An 18,346-nucleotide genomic window follows, 5' to 3' on the forward strand; every position below is an offset into this window, starting at 1 on the left:
ACATGCTAAAAGGTAGCAATAGCAATAGGTCTACCAAAATGATGAGTATTTATTTTATGAAGGTGCACATTACAACACAACATAAATATAAAATAGCAAAGAAAAATATTACTATTTAACAGTTACCTATCTAAACATAAACTAAATTAAGCAAAACAAAATTAATCTCACCTACACCCTGCTACATTAATCTGGACCTTGCACAAAAACAAAAGGCCAGCCTAAGCAGCTGCCACTATCCAGGCAAGCACATACTTCACACAATGCTCCAAAACATTATAGGAAGTTACTCTCGTACAGTGACTTTAGATAACCCTTTTTTCCATCCATTGATATTTGGTACTGTGTACATCATTATAAAATCAAACAATTTCTGTAACACACTATAACTCTTCTCCATATTTGGGTCATTCCAGTGACATCACCAGTTGGGTTAAACCCTTTAAATACAGGAAATTATTTGCATTTCTACCCTTTCATCCAGGAACACAAGGTAAGTAAGGAACAAAATCCAGCTGTTTAAGCAAACAAAGCAGTAAAACGAGTAATAAACAGATTTTAAGTAATACAACTGGTGTGAGTCTTGATTTTAACAGATGGTTATGTAAACTAGCTGTACTCAGTTAGAAAGCAAAAGCACTAATGGGAAACAGTGACAAATGGTGGCGGCTTCCACAGTTTATCTCCAAAAACGTTCTTCAAAATATGCTCAAAATAAACTGTAATGTGTGTGAAAGTTCACGTTGAATTCTAGGTAAACACACTTCCCCTCAAGGTTTACTTATAACCACTAGAGGGCGACATATATCCTTTATTATTGCCCAGTGAGGCAGGAGTAGTTAACTCATAAATGGATGTACACCCACAACAACACAGGGAAACTTTCATTTTTAGCCTGATGATAAACACTGTTCTCATTTCAATCTTTTGATTCAATCATTATTCAATTATTTTTTAATTATTGGTAAAGATAGTGTCGTGTGTGTGTTTCAGGTGCTTTAAGGATTACAAAACACAGCACAGATGATGTATGTTGTGGTATTATTTTAGTAAATAAATGACTTACTGAGATTTATGTTTAATCAGTGCATTAAAACTGACATACTTTAATGTGCAAGCTGTGTACGAACCTGTTATCAAGTAGATGGCAGACTGACATGCAGTTGATCTATTTTCTATATGGGATGTATCAGGCAGTTATCAAGAATTTTTTTTATAGCTGAATACTTCGAAGGGATGCTACATATAACAATTTTGTTAATGTGTTTTTTCATCATTTAATCACATAAAATTGCAAAGTCATCATATAATCAATTCTTTCTTAATGTTTATTTTTCTTCTGTGTTCCAATAACAACATAATACCAACTCTGATCTGCCCTGTTTTGCCATTATTGACTTATAAACAAGATGTGTGACATCTGCTCTGCCTATAGCTGCAGTGCGTGTGTTATGCATAGCGTGTCTTTTCTCCAAACTAGGAAGTGGCAGATTTGCCAGAGCACAATTGTGTATAATTGCTGCTTACAGATCAAGGATCAAAAGATATTCATGGCATTGCAATAAGAGATGATGTTCTCATGTTGCATATGGAGTTAAGTTCTATTTTAAATGTTTAAGTATTAGATTTAGAAAGTGTGCCTCATTGCTCAAAACATCAAATGCATTCCAATACTGTTAGCAACACTCTCGTGACATTGAAGCTGCCAAAACCCAAGGAGGGGCTTTGATTAAGAGATGTAAGGATGGCCAGGATCTCAGGATGAGAAGATGCTTTGCACGGGGCTTCACTACCACCTAGTGGATCCTGAGGCCACACTTCCTGCTCAAGTTTTGAACTGTAGCGGAGCAGCACTTGTAGGTGGTCTGAGGTGGGCCTCCGCTGTTGTAAATAGTGTTCTGACACGTGTGTGACCACTGCAATGTCTGTGACCTCTCACCCCTGAAAACTTAGCTTTACCACCTGGAGGTAGACTGTTCTTGATCTCGCAGCACCTCCAACATACAGCTCTCTCCTTCAGTCTTCGTGTAAAGAACTTCAAGGTCCACATGCTCATACAAATACCTGTGGGTGTGTGGGTGTGTATGTGTGCATATAGTGTTTTTTTTTTTGTTTTTTTTGTTTTTTTTTTCAAATAAAAACAGCTTCATTAAAAAGGTATTTGACATGGAGGTCTTCGGGTCTGTGTTACTCATTTCCGACCACAGTGGATCATTTTTTTTAAGTATCAACTTAATGTTTTTGTTTGTTGGAAACTTGTTTACGTTACAAATACCTCAGCCGAAACACGGGCTGAAACAAAACCCAAGCACATGCTGCTCAGTCGTGTTTATTTTGCAGTGTTTCTGATCCCCTGTCGTGTGCTTTTTATCTCTGTTGTTTGATTTGTTTAAACCTGAGGATGAAAATCTTCAACATGGCAAGCGACGACTTGCCTTTGGATGAGTGTAAGTAGGATTCAGTGCAGTAAAACTGGTATTAGCTTTTGCTTATTTTGAGCTTAAGAACATCTGGGGTGTGTTATAACTGAAGCAGTCTCCTCAGATCATCATAATTTCTGTGTCTATGCATTGTGTGAAAGCCTTCCAGAAGTTATCATTAAACAGCTAAGTCTCGTGACGTTCTACACACACGTAGGAGATTGTGTGCGCAGCTATAATGAAAGCGTCAGATGGTGACAGACATTAGATGATATTAAAAACACAACCCAGGTGTGATGACCATCAAGCCCGTCCTCAGGCATGCCTTTTCAAGAGCAACGTGATACGATGTTCCTGTTGATGAGCCTCTTCATCTGCAGAACATTTTTTTCTTGCTACATGGCACCTCAACCCCTTCACTATATTCATAACTCAGGATCCAACAAAGCAATCATATACAGCTCTTTGATCTGTTTTATCCTTCACTTTAGTAGCGTTAAGAAAAAAAAATGCAGCACCAACAATAGACCAGAATGTGTCTTTACTCCCACTGCCTAACCTACTCACTTTTTCATTATCTGTTCTCTTTTATTCCATTGTCGACATGCGGTACAGAACAATACAGTGCAGGCGGACAGGGTGGAGGCTCATGACAGGACTGGTAACATGATGACACACCAAAGGCCAGGTGAGTAAAATCCCCCTCCACAGTGGGACATGTGTCACAGTCCAGCCATGTCTCTAACCTTTTTTGTGGTCTCTCGTCTCTCTTCTCGGGCTCTTTTCCCCCTCCGGCCACAACGATAAAGCTCCCATCTGCTGCGGGGATCCGGATACTTCTCTCTCTAAACTGATCCCTCACAGCAGCTTCCCCTTTGTCAGACATACTGGTCATGTTTCAGATCTGACACCTCTGTTTTACACATACGATAGGACCCTAAGTTCTCCTGTTCTATGGAGAAACGTATTAGAAACATGATAGTTGTTTCTTTCAAAAAGCTTTGCCCTTTTCACCTTTTGCCCTTGATGAAAACAGTATTTAAAAAAAAAAGCAGCTCTAAAGGAATGAATAAGTGTGTTGGTCTTTTTGAAGAGTTACATAAATGACCCTTTGGCTGACTTATAACTTACCATAAAGGGCAACAACTCTTAGTTTTATACTAATTTTTCGTTTCTATAACCTTTTTTCTGAATGTTCTTGCTTTGTAATGCTTTACAGTTTGTAAAATTGTAAATATCACTTTAAGGCACCTTCCATTTACATATTTATATGCATTCCATTGGTCTAGCGGTATGTGTATCTATTTGCTAATCTTTCCGTCCCATCCATTCATTCCTGAGGCTGTTGTTCGGCCATAGGTCCTCAGCTGTTTCAGTGTGTCAGCAGCATTGCTGGTGATTCTGCTCACAAACTTGCACATGCCAAATGTAAGTAACATGACCCAACTCAGCATCCTAACCTGCAGTGAGATTGTCTGTCACAGGTCAAAAAGACAGCTGTAGTGCTCTCAGACTCTGGCTTAAACTGATAAAGTGCTTTTAAATGGCCCTGATGTGTGATATGATGCTTGATTATCTTGTTACAGTCACGATAAAGTTAATATGATGTCATGCTGCCCTACAACCTTGCAAAGGCACAGATCGTTTATCTGTGATTTTTAACTAAGTGTTCAAAGTACTTTAGAATAAGCATCTATACTTTCAGCTTTGTTTTATGGACTGAACTTATTTTAGTGTTTACTAACTTTTTTCCTGTAAGAGGCTGAACAAAAGCATACCAGAGTCATTTGAACACTGACACCTGAACTTTGAATTCTGAACCGAAGCCCATGTATGCAGCTATCAGGTAGACTTAAATCAACTAATGAGGAGAGCTTGAAATTTTCTCTCAGCCGAAAATGACTCACTGACCTTGCGTGGTGCAAATTATTATGGGCGATAAAGAACAATGATCTAAACCTGACCTCTTTAGTTATTAAAATGATTTAAAAAAAAAAAAAAAAAAAAAACCATTCATGATTATTACAGCATTTTTCTGTCTAATTGTTTGTTTTTTGTTATCAGTTCACACACTGCATAGTTGTTAACCTACAGACTATAACACACACCACACTGACGCAACACTGTAAAGATACAGTGTGACAAACTTTAAATTATTATTGGGATCCATGTTTAGCTTATAGTCAAATTCCATGTTTGCTCTTTTCAATATGATTTAACATGTTCGTCGTAATACCGCGTTTAGATCTAATTTAGGATTCAAGGATCCACCCACACAACCAGTAGCTGACACTAATTAGTATAACCTTGGATGTAAATGAACAGTCCAAGGCTACTTTCCCATAACCTCTAACCTCATTATGTCCAATTGCCTCCATGCAATCTCTGTGCTGTTTGTTATTATAACCTACTTGTTAAAGGCTATTTGTGAAACAAAGTTCAAGGTTGCTTCTTCATTTGACTCATCTTTCTCTTCATTCCAAGAGAAACTGAGCAGTTCTTGTTTAGTAGAATGACTGAGTAGCAATATGTGCTAACATATCCATATGCTGGGGTTGTTAGGTCTGAACATCTGAGGCTGTGGCCCCAAATGCTGTCTGAATATTTTCAGAACTCAAAATAAAGGAAGTTAAAAAACAAACCTACTATGCTCACATGCTTTCAGAAACATATTTTCTCTCAAACACAAACAAACCTGGCATCAGAGACTGTCCTTCCTCTACTGGGATGCAAAAATACATGCATATGGACTACATAAAGGTATTAATGCTCTTTATGCCTGGGATGTGCATATTTGTGTGCTGGGAAACAGTAAGATGAACATCATGGATGGAACATCACGAAATATATCACTATAAAATGAACATCTCAGTAATGACATAGTTTGTGCACTGCAAAAAAACTGAAAAATAATTAAGCTATCAGAGCTGAAATCACAAAAAAGTCGTTTTTTTTTAACATGCAGTCAACTTTTTCAACACTGCCAAGTTGCTTCTTGTTTTTTAAGAAGAGTTTTTCAGACTGGTTTGGAGGCTGCACTGCAGATTTCTTTGCCTACTTTGGACTTTTTCAAGACTTGATATGATGAGTTTCCATGGCAACGGAAGAGGTACTTACCAGCAGGATCACCTGATTAAGCTTTCCAAAGTCTAGATAATCAACAAAATAAAACACTGCAAATCCCAAAGGAGTTGAAAGAAAGCGAAGAGGATGCAGGGCAGGGGCGAGGCAGAGAGAAAAACAGGAGATTCAAACCGTTTCTTCCAACTGCAACAGCAGCCAATTATCCCACAGACTATTAAAACCTGGTCTAATGAAGCTGAGGATGTTCTAAAATGATGCTTTGGGGCCGCAGACTAGATTTCCGTCAATGACAGAGAGGACATCAACGCCATGGGTGTGTGTGACAGATTACATCAACTTTGTGTGGACAGTTATGTACCAAAAAGAACAGTGAGATGCTTCCCCAATAAGAAACTCTGGATCACCAGTGACCTGAATGGATGGAGACAGCAAGTTATTAAAGGCAACACAAGCTCCAGCAGAACAACGTGAGGGTCAGGAGAGAAAAAGATCACCAGCTTCAGGTTAAACGGGGACCAAAAAGATGGAAGTCTGGACAGAGCAAATAAGCTGAACATGTTCTTCAGTAGGTTCCGTCCTGTCTCCAGCCAAACAGACCACACGTTCTTTTGTTACTTTGTGCCATATTTGTTTGAAAATATGTTTCAAACAAAGTGCAAAGTTTTAAATCTGCAACGCTACATTTTTTTTGTAAAAGAAAAAAAAAAAAAGAAACATTAATTAAGTTAAAAACTTAGAAATTCTTTTTAAAAAGAAAAGAGATTCTTCTGTATTTTTTATGCATCACCTTTCCAAGGTGACTTCACTCCATGAGTTACATCAAAGTGACGGCGTGGTCACTTTGCTGTGATCAACTGTCCAGTCTGCTGAGAGAGACATAATATCTTTGGGGTATTACTGACAGGGAGCAGTGATATGGGTGTGTTTGTGTCTCAATGTGTGTGTGTGTCTCTGCGAAGGTTTGTGCGTGTCACTCTTGAGTGTGCACTCTCACACACTGGCCCATGTGTACAAGTGTGAATGTATATGTGTGCCACAGTGTATTTATGTAAGTGGCAGACATAAATACATCAAGGGAAACACACAGCTGTCTGTACTGTGTTTCTTAAGGGTCACTACCTGAAATGGTCAGTGGGACTGTTCCTGTCAGGTCGCTTCTTTTCAAGTTTCTTTCAGCTAACTTTGTTCCCACAGACTCTCTACTTATGCAGTCTGCATTGAATGTGCAGCAGTAGAGGAAATAACAGACTTAGCAGGTCCCTCTGCACAGCCACCGGACGGCTGCAGTGAAAGGGACCTGCTCTGATCTCAACACATACCAAGCTGGATTAGAACAGGGGACCAGAACAGAAACAGGATCTGACCCTCTCTATCACTCTCAAACCCTGCCGCTCCTTCCCAAAGACATCCTCACTACTTCCTTCCCCAATTAGTGTGACCTTGTTACGTTTGAGCGCAGTTTCTTGGTCCTGTGAAAGTTAAGACCCTTCTTTATCCACCACACTTTAAGCAAAGCTTTCAAGCAAGCAGGCATAATGACTCGAGGTTATAAACGAAATATCTCAGTTCAAATCTGTAAACGGATACAGATACATTAAACAAATGGACAACAAGCAGCGTAATAGTGACGCTTCCCAGGGGAGCTTTTCATCTCTGCGCAGTGGTAGTGATCAGCACTTAGCCCTCTCCTGTTTGTTTAGTAACATGGTAGAGGAGGCCCTGGCGGATACTCTTTGAATGCTAAAAACCGTAAAGCCAGCACAGAGTCTGACACTGTGCCACCTTGGGGAGTGTTAGTATCCCACATGTCCCCTTTTTGAGGATGGGCGCCACTGACAGCTGCCGAAAGTCAGAGTTCAAAGTCATGCCAGGTAAATATCAGTAGTCAGGATTACAGACTGGCTTGAGTAACTTTATCAGCAGACACCAACATGTCTTAATAATGTGTAAGTATGGACATCTTGCACACCAAACAACATATATATCCCTCCTTCAGTGCATCATTTCTCATGCAAACAGCTGAACTCAACTTTCCTGGAGGGTTTTGTTGTTTGGGTACTAGCCAAGAACTGCACCTTAGTTAGGCAATCTATGTTTCCCATCTGTCTGTAGCGAGACATTTGCAGGGTGCAGTGCTACGAATGCTAACACATCAACAGCTACCACTGCTTACTGCTGCATTCTGAGCTTGAATTAATTGTTGCCAGTGCGTCCCCATAAAATCACTGGTCCATGGGAAAGAGCTTACCGAATTCTCATTTGCACATGGTGAGATAATTTACCCGTGACCAATAATAAGCTGTTCACGCACCATGCAGCTATATGACCACAGGATAGGCCTCCGTGTAGCAGAGCAAAGTTTGTTTAACTTTTAAAATCAGACCGTGCAGTTGTATAAAAAGCAGTAATACGGTGACGACCTCAGTCTGCCTCTCACTGCTTCCACGAAAATAAGTATGGTCATGCAGGACTGAATGGACATGTGGGGTTTTAAATGGCTCCCTTCTACTCATTTAGTATCTGTGTCTGAGATTTAACCTTCCTTACTTCCTCCCTGCTATTTATAACAGTGTCATAGTCCTGCCTGCACTTTGATAGTACCAAGTGATCTCATTTACACACTCTCACACATCCTCGCTGACATATAGCCACACACACGCTCACATCCTAATGCCAGCACTTGTTCTGCACACACACAATCTATGCATGAATGATGCCAACAAATACTCATAAAATATTTGAGCAGTGAGTGAAACAGATGGAAATACTGCATGGAGTGCCACAATGGTTGGGTATTTGGCGGAAAGCCATATTTGAATTGTTGCATGTCCTAATGGATCAGCTGAAAGCTATGTGAATCCTTTGTATCTGTCCTGACTACCTGTTCTCTGTCTCTGTGCCAAGAGCAATCTGAGGCTGTGAGGTGGCTGACAGCTGAGCTTTCACTGCTAGACAACTGGCACTTTTGCACCCTGCATGCAGGATACAGAATGGAGAGTTGCACACTAAAAGGTACTGTACTTGATGTGAACATTAATTAAAGAAACTATGAGGCAAAAGTGGTATTAGTGACCATTAAACATATGGAAATGTACATTTTCTACTCTTTGCACTTATTGAAAGTAATAATTAGATCATTATTCCATATTTAACTTCGGTTGTGGCTTTTACACACGGGCCCGTGTGCTTAAACACCACCTGTTGCAGAAGTGTTGTACTTTCTTAACAACATGATCAGATATTTTATTAAAAAATTTTGTTTAATCTGCTTTAGCCAAAATACGGAGCTGTCTTCAAGCTTTCCGTATTAACCACGCCCACCTCTAATGTCCGACCAATCGCACAGTACTTCTCGGAGCTCCACGAGAAAAAAATTTCTGCCAACCTGATGCATCGAGAACTGCCTTCAGACACGTCACATTCTTCTCGAGGCCTCAAGAACAAGAAAAAAGTTCTCACTTCGTGTGGAGTATGTAGCAGGCGTTAGGTACCCTTCCTGTTATACTTCATGATAAGGAAGCAAAGGGAATGGTTTGTTAGAAAACTAAAATGACATACAAACAAAACAAAACAGAAACTAGATGGAAAAAAACGAGATAAAAGGTGTGAAAACCCCACATAAACAAGACAACAAAACAAAACAGACCATTGCATTCAGGTCTTTTCATCGTCACTATGCCTTACATTGGCTGAAGCTCTGTCTCACAGCAGTACTAACCGGGGTGCATAAAGAGTTATAATTGTTGAAACCTCAATACCAGCAATAATAAACAAATACTCAGGTAAATAACAGTCTGGCTCTTAAAATATTATAAAAGTACAGATATCAGAAGAAAGTTTGAAACCCCTTATTTTGCATAAGAATGTGTTATATGTAGTTGTGTTTGTTATATTTATAGACTGCTGTAGTGGAGCCTATCTTGGAGGGTGATGCATAACCAAAGTCTGTTGGTTAGGTAAATTGGCAGCAAACACATTACATGGTTCATATGTTCCTACCTACAAAAAGTACAAAGCTTTCCTCTTAAATACAATCAAGTATCGTTATTGCATCACAGTAATACATTTCCAGATTCAAAGGCTCCTTGACTGGAGTCTGGCTGTGCATATGATTTCTTTCTGGGTACTCCAGCTTCCATCCACATATCAAACACATCTATGACTCTAACTGGCTCTGGAAATGAGTGAGTTTGTATGTTCATAGTTGCATGGAGGATACAGAATTTCTGTGATGGACTGACATGAATAGGGTGTAGTGCATTTCTTGCTTGGAAAGACTCAATCACCCAGTTATCAGTGACTGGTGTAAAGAAACTGGTGGAAAATAGGAAAACACAAGATATTCTATTCCAGCCCCCTTTAGCTTATACTGTGCATGTGATTGCCCAGTCATACACAAAACCGTTAAGCTTTTATAATCTAAACCAACATGTTTAGATTATGTCCCACTTGTGTCGAATGCTCTGTAAGGCAATGACTAAGTGAAGCAAGAAGCAGAAAAAAAAGCAGTTGTCACATCGTTTCATGTAATGAAATACAATGGTTGAAACCCAACAAGTCGTTTAGCCGTGCAGCATTTCTTTGAGGTTTTTTTTTAACAGAAGCAGATGCAGTGCGCTGGATTGTTTGTGGAGTCATTGTTATTTCCATCTGATGGCTTGTCAGCACTGTATGGAAGCCTGACATCAAAAATCAAGGTCCTTCATCAGTGACACTAATAATAAAAGAAGTCTTTTCTTTGTGAGTGACGAGCCTCTTCATCATACTCCATGCAGTGGTGATTCGTTCAGCTTACTCATGTTTCTCCTCCTAACAAATTAATATTTATTATAGTCACTCCAGTATTCCGCTCTGGGGACTTGTGACACCCACAGTGTGCGGCGCTCTCACATAAAGGAAGTCTCTAAGATGCATCTATTTTTGGTGACCATTATCTTCACAGCTCTGTCTGTATGAGGCAGAGGAGGGTCACAGAGGACTCGTCTGCAGATATCTATAGACAATACAGCTTCTGTCTGCCATATCTCTGAGCAGGCCGTGTCCCACGCTAGCCTGATGTGTCATTCAGGGGAAAAATATCAATTAAAATCCACTAGTTACTGCACCCAAATAAATCTGATTTTAGAGAAAAACGAATACGTCAAACAAGTAATCAAATGCTTGTGTTAAATGGACTTCCTTGTTGGTGTTGCTTCAGTTTGAGCTGCAGTTACAGGGATACATCTTTTAAACAGGTTTAGATTCTAGTGAAAGGCTCGCCTTGCTCTTTCTTTCGACCATTACAGTTGGTAAAAACTGTCCAAAATGTTAAAAGTAATAGATATGACTTAGAAAAAAAGCACCTAACTATGTTTATGTTCAGTAGCAGACTGTTGCACCAACAATGCAAGAAGGAACTCTGCGCAGATCCTTCTCCCAGCCTTTTTACCAGCAGCGCAGCTTTCAGCTGAAGCTGTTTTTCCTGATATTTTGTGCATGATACTGTATAATTTACTTAGTGTTGTACAGCAGTCCTCCTCTATATGGTATATAATCTGCAAATATATGTACAAATTTTATCTGAACATGTTTTACAAACAGGTTTTTCATTTTTCATCTTTATTTGTACACCTAATACGCCTTTTTTTTTTTTTTTTTTTTTTACAAACTGTACCTAAAGTAGACCTTCATGAGGGAAAATAAACTTTGTATAACTCTTGTGCACAGTTTGTGCACTATACTCTGGATTTTTTTTTTTGGCTGCTGGATTTCCCTGATGCAGGATTATAAAATCTACCTTAAAACTGAATGGATTCAGTGAAATTTAAGACTTTTTTTCTTCAACCTGTCTTAAATCTGACTCTCCTGCTGAACCGCACTGTTTTGAGGTTGTTACCCTCTTGGGACTTTTGGTGTTTTTCCATCTCTCTCCTCTTTTATAAGCCAAAAATATTTAAAACTGTATTAAAAGGTAATTGCATATAAAGCTGTAGATTTAGATCTCTATATTGAATTCTTTTAGGCAGTGTGTTGCTCTTTCCAACTTTGTAATACTCCTGCTAAAATAATGCAGTTATACCCCAAATGCATGTGCACAGATTTCGCCCTTTAAGTGGTAAATAAATAAATGGGCAATAAATAAGAGAACAAAACATATTAATTCTATCCTCTAAATAAATCGTTGATTATATTTGAAGGCAGATGCAATTATATGTAAAGTATCTGTTACTCACTGTGCTGTAATGTTGGATTTTCTCACCAGTTTGAACTCTGGATCACCTTGAAAAATCTTTGACTCTTCCTCAGCTGTCTCTTCCTCTGCTGTCAGATGGCCCAGTCCTTTATTGTAGCCTGCTGAATGGCAGATCACATTACCTTCATGTGTTTTGAGTTTGTTTATACAGTCTGTGAACGGACTTTCTTTCATTCATTCTCATTACCTGCTCATTCCTGTTTGAGGTAGTGAAATCCTTTAGACCTTCCCAGTATGAGCTGGCAGGGTAACAACACCAGAGTTCAATATTGCAGTTAAACAAAAGAGATTCGTCCTTTAATTTTCATTACAATTGCAGCGATGAATGATTGTAGGAAAGTAAATATCTGAAGTAAAAGGCATTTTAGTCCGTACTGAAACAGGATCTTTTTGTTATTAATATAATAGTGGCTTCTGAAGTGATTTTTGAGAAAATCTTATTTCCAAAGCAAAGAGGAAAATTCATGCCGCTGTGATAGTGTAGATTATGGGAAGTAAAGGCAAAAAGGATGCTGTACTACTTCTTTCAATTGTTGACAAGATTGTTGAGTAAACCTCAGTTTAAAAGTGACATTATCTCAGACTTCCCATTAAATTAAAAACTATTAAGGACTTTTAAATACCAGTCTGCTGAGTTTCCATGAAATCAAAAACAATCTGTACAAATTTTAGGGGTGTTATCATGACAAACGAACCGTTAGCAGCTGTCACTTGAGAATAATAAAAGCATGAAAAGATGACAGGGAGGAATCCACACAGTGAAGATCTGCCAGAGAATCTTGCAGATGCAGGATCGGGCAGGTCAGACACCTGAACGAAGACATGTCTCAAGAAGACATTTCAGATCACGAACAAACAAATGGGAGCCTTAATACAAATGAGTAACAACTAAGTCAGCATGGATTTAGGGTGTCAGTGCAAGGATTTTCATCTCTTTATTCGACAGCTCTCTAGCAGCTTTTCATGTGTTAAATTAGAACCAGAGTGCTTCTTGGACACGCAAGCGTTTGGTTGTGGTTGGAGCGAGTCTCCCGGCACAGCAACACAAAAAAAAAAAAGACTTTGATTGTCAAAGCACTGAGTAACTTGTGGAATTCAGATTTGCAGATGAAAGGCGGGTGCGCCTTGGAAATCAAGCAGGGAGACACAAAGCTTTTCTCAGGTGCCACAAGCGCACGGTCCTCTTTTGTGTGTGTGTGTGTGTGTGTGTGTGTGTGTGTGTGTGTGTGTGTGTGTGTGTGTGTGTGTGTGTGTGTGTGTGTGTGTAATCTGCGTGACCAACAACTGTCTGCTCTGGTGAATCATGTCAAGTCTGCAAATATGCCATGTAACACAGTCCCACGCAGCGTCCACGGGTTCCTTAAAAGCTTGTCCTCACAAATATGTTTCTAGTAAATCGCAAGTGGAGTGGGGACTTGTGCGTTTTGAGATGTGTGTAGCCATGAGACGCAACTTGACACCGAGGCGCACGGAGCGCGCAGAGTCGGGTTAGAAACATGCACCGCAACAGCGCATCTCCAAATGGCATTCCGCATACTGAAATCTAAGCCGAGGACATCAGGATGTGTGACATAATCCCCAAGACATCTGAAAACTGCGCTCCTCCAAACAAGGCACCAGGGGTGGTTTGGAGAGATACGTGGACCTGTGTTACTTACTGTTTGCTCTTGCAGGCATCTATAAAAGAGGGGCGGACACCAACTGCCCCCCCCCCCCCCCCCCCCCCCCCCCCCCCCAAACGTCAGAGCGTATTTAACTATAAATCTCTCCAAACAGCTCTGTGCGCGCGATGCGGTGTTATGCGCAGACATCTGTCCTGCTTCACTCCAATATGTGGAGAACGCGCGTGGACACCCTATAGACTGCATGTCCCGCCTGGAGAAAATGGATAATATTTACATCAACTTTTATTGTTTACCATGAAAATATATTGAATAATAAGCGCCTTCTGGATTTACAAAAGAAGAAGGAAAAAAAAGAGTGAGAAAGAACGTTTTGCTGTTTTTTTTCATGAGGCTTGAGGCTGGAAAAGCGCTCTGCGTGTGTGCTGGAGACGCTGATGTCTTCATTGGACTCCTCTCCGTCGGAGATGGTGGATCTCTCTCGGATTTCCAACGTGGAAACGTAGCATCCAATTAATCAGCGACTGCAACTGAACCCTGTTTTTAAAAAAAAAAGAAGAAGCGCAGTGGCTTTTGGTCTGCTCTCTTCGACACCAAACCCTGGACTCCTGAGACGCGTGGTTTGCTTGGTGCGCTGGGTCGAAATGTGAAAAACACAGCTGGCACAACGTAGCCACCTTTTGCTGGGTCTAGAATCGAGTTTGAGCTTTTTCAATGGATTTTTTTGTCGAAATTTATTTATTATATTTTTATTCTTATTTTGTCTGCAACGATTAGTGCAGTTTACGTCAAGCTGAGGACAGTGAATGAGTTGCGGTTTCTCTTGTGGATTTTACCAGCTGCCAAGTGAGTTTTAAGGTCTGCTTATAGGCCATATTTAAGGTAAGAAAAACACTCGTTTCTAATTATTAAAATACAGCCAACTTTTATCAGTTTCTAGGGAACACATCTCCTTCTCTTAGGTCTTTATTAAAAAATCATTTTGAAGTAGGAAGAGGCAACTTGTTTGTTTGGAAATAGTATCGTGAGAATTGTTGCATTTAAAGCTCAGTGTTTATCAGTGTGTTGCTGTTTAGGTGCACTGCACACTCAACATGCCATTAGACAGAGTCACGTAAGCTGTGGGGATCGCCATCTGGCCAACTCACACCATTATTTAGGCTGTCGCTGCCAAAGTGTTTTGGTGCGCTTCGTAGCCAATGTTTTGCGCGCGCGCGCGCGCGCGCGTGTGTGTGTGTTTTCTGTGGGCACCATCCGGGCTTCGATACAAGTGAAAAGCCGACTGATATCACAGCAGCATGTCATCCAAACATCAGCGCAGAATACATGAGAAGGCTTGGATTGAATGTTATCTGTGCGCAATATATTTGCACATTTTATGTCGAAACCTTCTGCACACCTGTAAGACATTATGAGAGAAATATTATGCCTATGTTGGATTGTCTTTGTCATTTTCCAAAGCAGGATTTGCTGGTGAGTTTACTCAGTTTTTTGCGTTCACAGCACACGTGACAAAGTGAGGATCAGAGCCTCTTGACATGATGACACACTTATTAATACAGAATGAGTCTGGGTAGGTCTGGCCACTGTTTCACACTGTTTCACACACTTTTCTGGCTGCACTACAAGCTGGAGTTGGCTGACAGTCTGGGGGGGGTGCACGTTTTTTTCTATTTTCCTTTTTTTTTGGGGGGGGGGGTTGTTTTGCCTCCAGATAAATAGAAAACTATTTACAGAATCACAACATGTAATCAATTTTTTTTTCTGAAGTTTTCTTTATAGGAACTGAGTCTAAAATGAAGTTATGGGATGTTTTGGCCACGTGTTTGTTGCTCCTGAGCTCTGCTGCTACAAGGCCTCTCTACCAAAACACTCAGCCAAGCAGGAGAACTTACTTCCCCAGAAGCTACCGTGATTCTGTCTCTCTGTCTGTGGAAGAGCCATTGTTCCAGCGTGACGACCACAGCCTGCAGGAAATCTCCATGGAAGATCAATGTAAGCTGCACAGCATGTTTTGTTTTGTTTTGTTTTGTTTTGTTTTGTTTTCCCAGCTCATCTGTGACATGCAGTAACATTATAAGCAATTGCAAAGCCGAGTTTAATCAGAAGTGATTTTGTGTGCCAATTCCACACAACAAGCTTTTCTCTGAGTCAGGGAGTGGGTTTTCTTTTATTGACAAGGCTCTTATAGACACTGATCTTATCCAATGGAAGATCTTAATTTGCGTTTTATTGTTGCTTTGGATGACATCACTCTCATGTTTAAACAAACCAGCAGCACGAATAAGACTTTGAACAGCTCCAGTCCACAGCACCCGTCAGCCTTCGCATTTCCCGTCTCCCTTTGTTTATATTCACCTCTGCCTCTCTGCGACTTAGAGACCCATGACCTTTACCCATCTGCCAAAACTCAGAAATCATAGCATGTTTTGGAAGAGAGAGACTGCGAACCAGGTCTGCAGGAGTTTTCAAGAGAGAGGCCGGACAACTCCGGATGGGTTGAAGCAGCATGTGAGAGTTCTGTGTTTATGTTCATTTTAACAGAGACAGTGGGCAGGAATTTATTTTGTTTGGATCAATGTGACATTGTATCATCCTCACATGGAAGTAAACACAGCCAAGAACTAGATAAGGAATGGAACATTTGGGCAAGTGTTTGTGCTGCCACTTCATATTCTGTTTGGAGCGCAGTGACATCACCGATCTGCTGTGCAACCCAAGACTATTAACTATTCACTAATAGCGTAAACAAAGTTATTTCAAGAAGGGACTGGCTTTCTGGCTTGTGAAAAATGTTGAATATAAACATGTTGTTTTTTTTTCTTAGAATTTTAATTTTAGAATCTGCAGATGACAGCTTCCACTGAGAATCAAATATTTAGGGATCAAAACAGTAAAACAAAATGATTATGATGCCTCTGGTGTGTGTCCGTTCTGTTATTTCAGACAAAAATAGATGACCCTTAACCATATTTCACAAAATAATGGCAGAATTTGCATCATGAATCATTTAATTTGCTGCTGGCAAGCCAGCCTGTCAGCTGACATACAATAGAAGGTGCCTAAATCAAAGGGTAGGTGTGTCTAAACAGATTGGTCTTGGCTCATCTGATACACTCGCAGCAGCTTAATCAGCTGTAGCTCAGGCAGATCAGATAGCCAAGGTAAAAGAGGAGAGATAGGTGACACGGCTGTGTAGAGGCTGTGTTAACCACAATACCACCTGCCAGATATCTCAGCCCGCCGGCTATGACTTCTGGATGCACGTACGACATGTCAGCACACATACAAACACTAACACACCCCCACACACACTCACTCAGGTGATGTCATTAAATGCACCTAAATGATTCCAAAATATGTCTCCATGATCTAGTTCATTGACGGACCTGCAGGCAGCCGGAGTCGGAGAGACGTCGGTCTATAATAGAATCAACATGGAACTCTGGAGGGTCCAAGGTTTTCAGTCAGTTCTCATTTCTTCTCGGAGCAGATGGTGAAGAGCTATGCTGGTGCATGTTTTCAGTTTGCTGCAGACTGCAATCTGCCTCATCTAAATAGCTCAAAGCATATGATTTGCTTATTCTTCAAGTCTGGGCATCCTTGAATTACATCCATCAAAGATTTAAATGCATCTCACTTGGCAGTGTGATTGTCTGTGCCTACTGTATCATCTCAGTCAGTTTCGCTGTGAAAGATCAGTTAACTTAAGCTGGAAGGTTCACATTTATTGGCTCAGTTTCTTTACAAAAGGAACCAGAGGCATTTTTTTTTTGGTATTATTACTATTTTTATTGGGCAGTTATTAGTAAAATTACCAATGTTTTTCAAATGACATATATTAAATATTTGTTTTGTTTATTAACGCTGTACAGCTGCGAGTAGTTAGGTACTTGTTTGTTGTACTAATCCATTCAAAATATCTGTTTGTTAAAAATAAATTAAAGGCTTTTCACAAAAACTGTTTAGTTCTGAATGAAAGCAGACAAAACACTTTTTGGACAAGCAGAGAAAAATCCTGGAACTTCTTTTTATCTGGTCAAGAATTTGCCTGTCGTTGCCTGACAACATCAGTGTATTAAATTTAAAGAAAGTACAGAGGCATGCAGAGCTTCGGGCTCCGATGCGAAAAAATTTCTCTTACAGTTAGAAATAGGCGAAGTAGAAACAAATACATGTAGAAAAGTCCTCGCTATGGTGTTGCATGACCCACTGATTGTGTGAGATGGGTTTTTTTTCTTTTTTTGTAAACAAAGATTCAGACATCTCCCTACATTACCTTTGTTTCTTTTCTGACTTTTATTGTTTTTGTGTGGCAGCTTTTATGCAGTGGGTGCCTAAATACCAACCAGTCACAACACACATTTGTGAAAACGAAAGAAAAGAGCAAAATATACGATTAAAACTGCTGTTTCCGCCATCATCATAAACAAACAAATAATTTGATTTAGAATATCTACAAGTTAGTTTCGATGGGCAGATGTGATTTTCAGAATAGTTCTTTTTTTTTTTTTTTACTCATTTCCGGCTCTGTTTTGAAGTTGTCTGAGGATGTTTTTTGTTTCCCTTTGTGGACACGGTTCTGGTCTGAGCATTTGATGAACTAATGAGGAAGAGCCGGGTTTAAATGCTGTAAGCAGAGATAATCAGATAATTTGCATTTCAGCGAGTAGAAAACAACCTTATCTAAAAGATCAAATATGCTTCTTAATGTTTTAACCAACTGAATTAAAAAATGTCGCTCCTCTAATTGGCCTTCAAGCATTTTAAACATTTTAACAGCAATAAACGTTTGAAAACTGAACTGATTTTCTGGCAACTTAACTTGTTCAACATTTTTTCAAATACCAGTTCACAGCTATCCCAAAACAAGAAAAAAAAAACATGACTTGATATATGTGTGTATTTTAAACTATTTTATTGAAGTTTGTTTAGAATTTGACACAATATAGATGTCATGCCCACAGAACAAGGGTGAATACAGTAAG

General features: G+C 39.8%; 1 protein-coding gene across 1 annotated transcript in view; it reads left to right on the forward strand.

Annotated features, from left to right (window-relative positions):
• The first annotated feature begins 13,591 nt into the window (after window positions 1-13,591).
• gdnfa (glial cell derived neurotrophic factor a) overlaps window positions 13,592-18,346 on the forward strand; it is a 7,609-nt gene continuing 2,854 nt past the window's right edge. The window contains exons 1-3 of the mRNA XM_079256298.1: window positions 13,592-14,240; window positions 14,862-14,931; window positions 15,129-15,353. Of these exons, the coding sequence (XP_079112424.1) occupies window positions 14,922-14,931; window positions 15,129-15,353 (235 nt within the window). The 5' untranslated portion in view covers window positions 13,592-14,240; window positions 14,862-14,921. The remainder of the gene's footprint in view (window positions 14,241-14,861; window positions 14,932-15,128; window positions 15,354-18,346) is intronic.

The sequence above is a fragment of the Telmatherina bonti genome (genome assembly GCF_933228915.1).
Source record: "Telmatherina bonti genome assembly, chromosome: 17".
NCBI lineage: Eukaryota > Metazoa > Chordata > Actinopteri > Atheriniformes > Telmatherinidae > Telmatherina > Telmatherina bonti.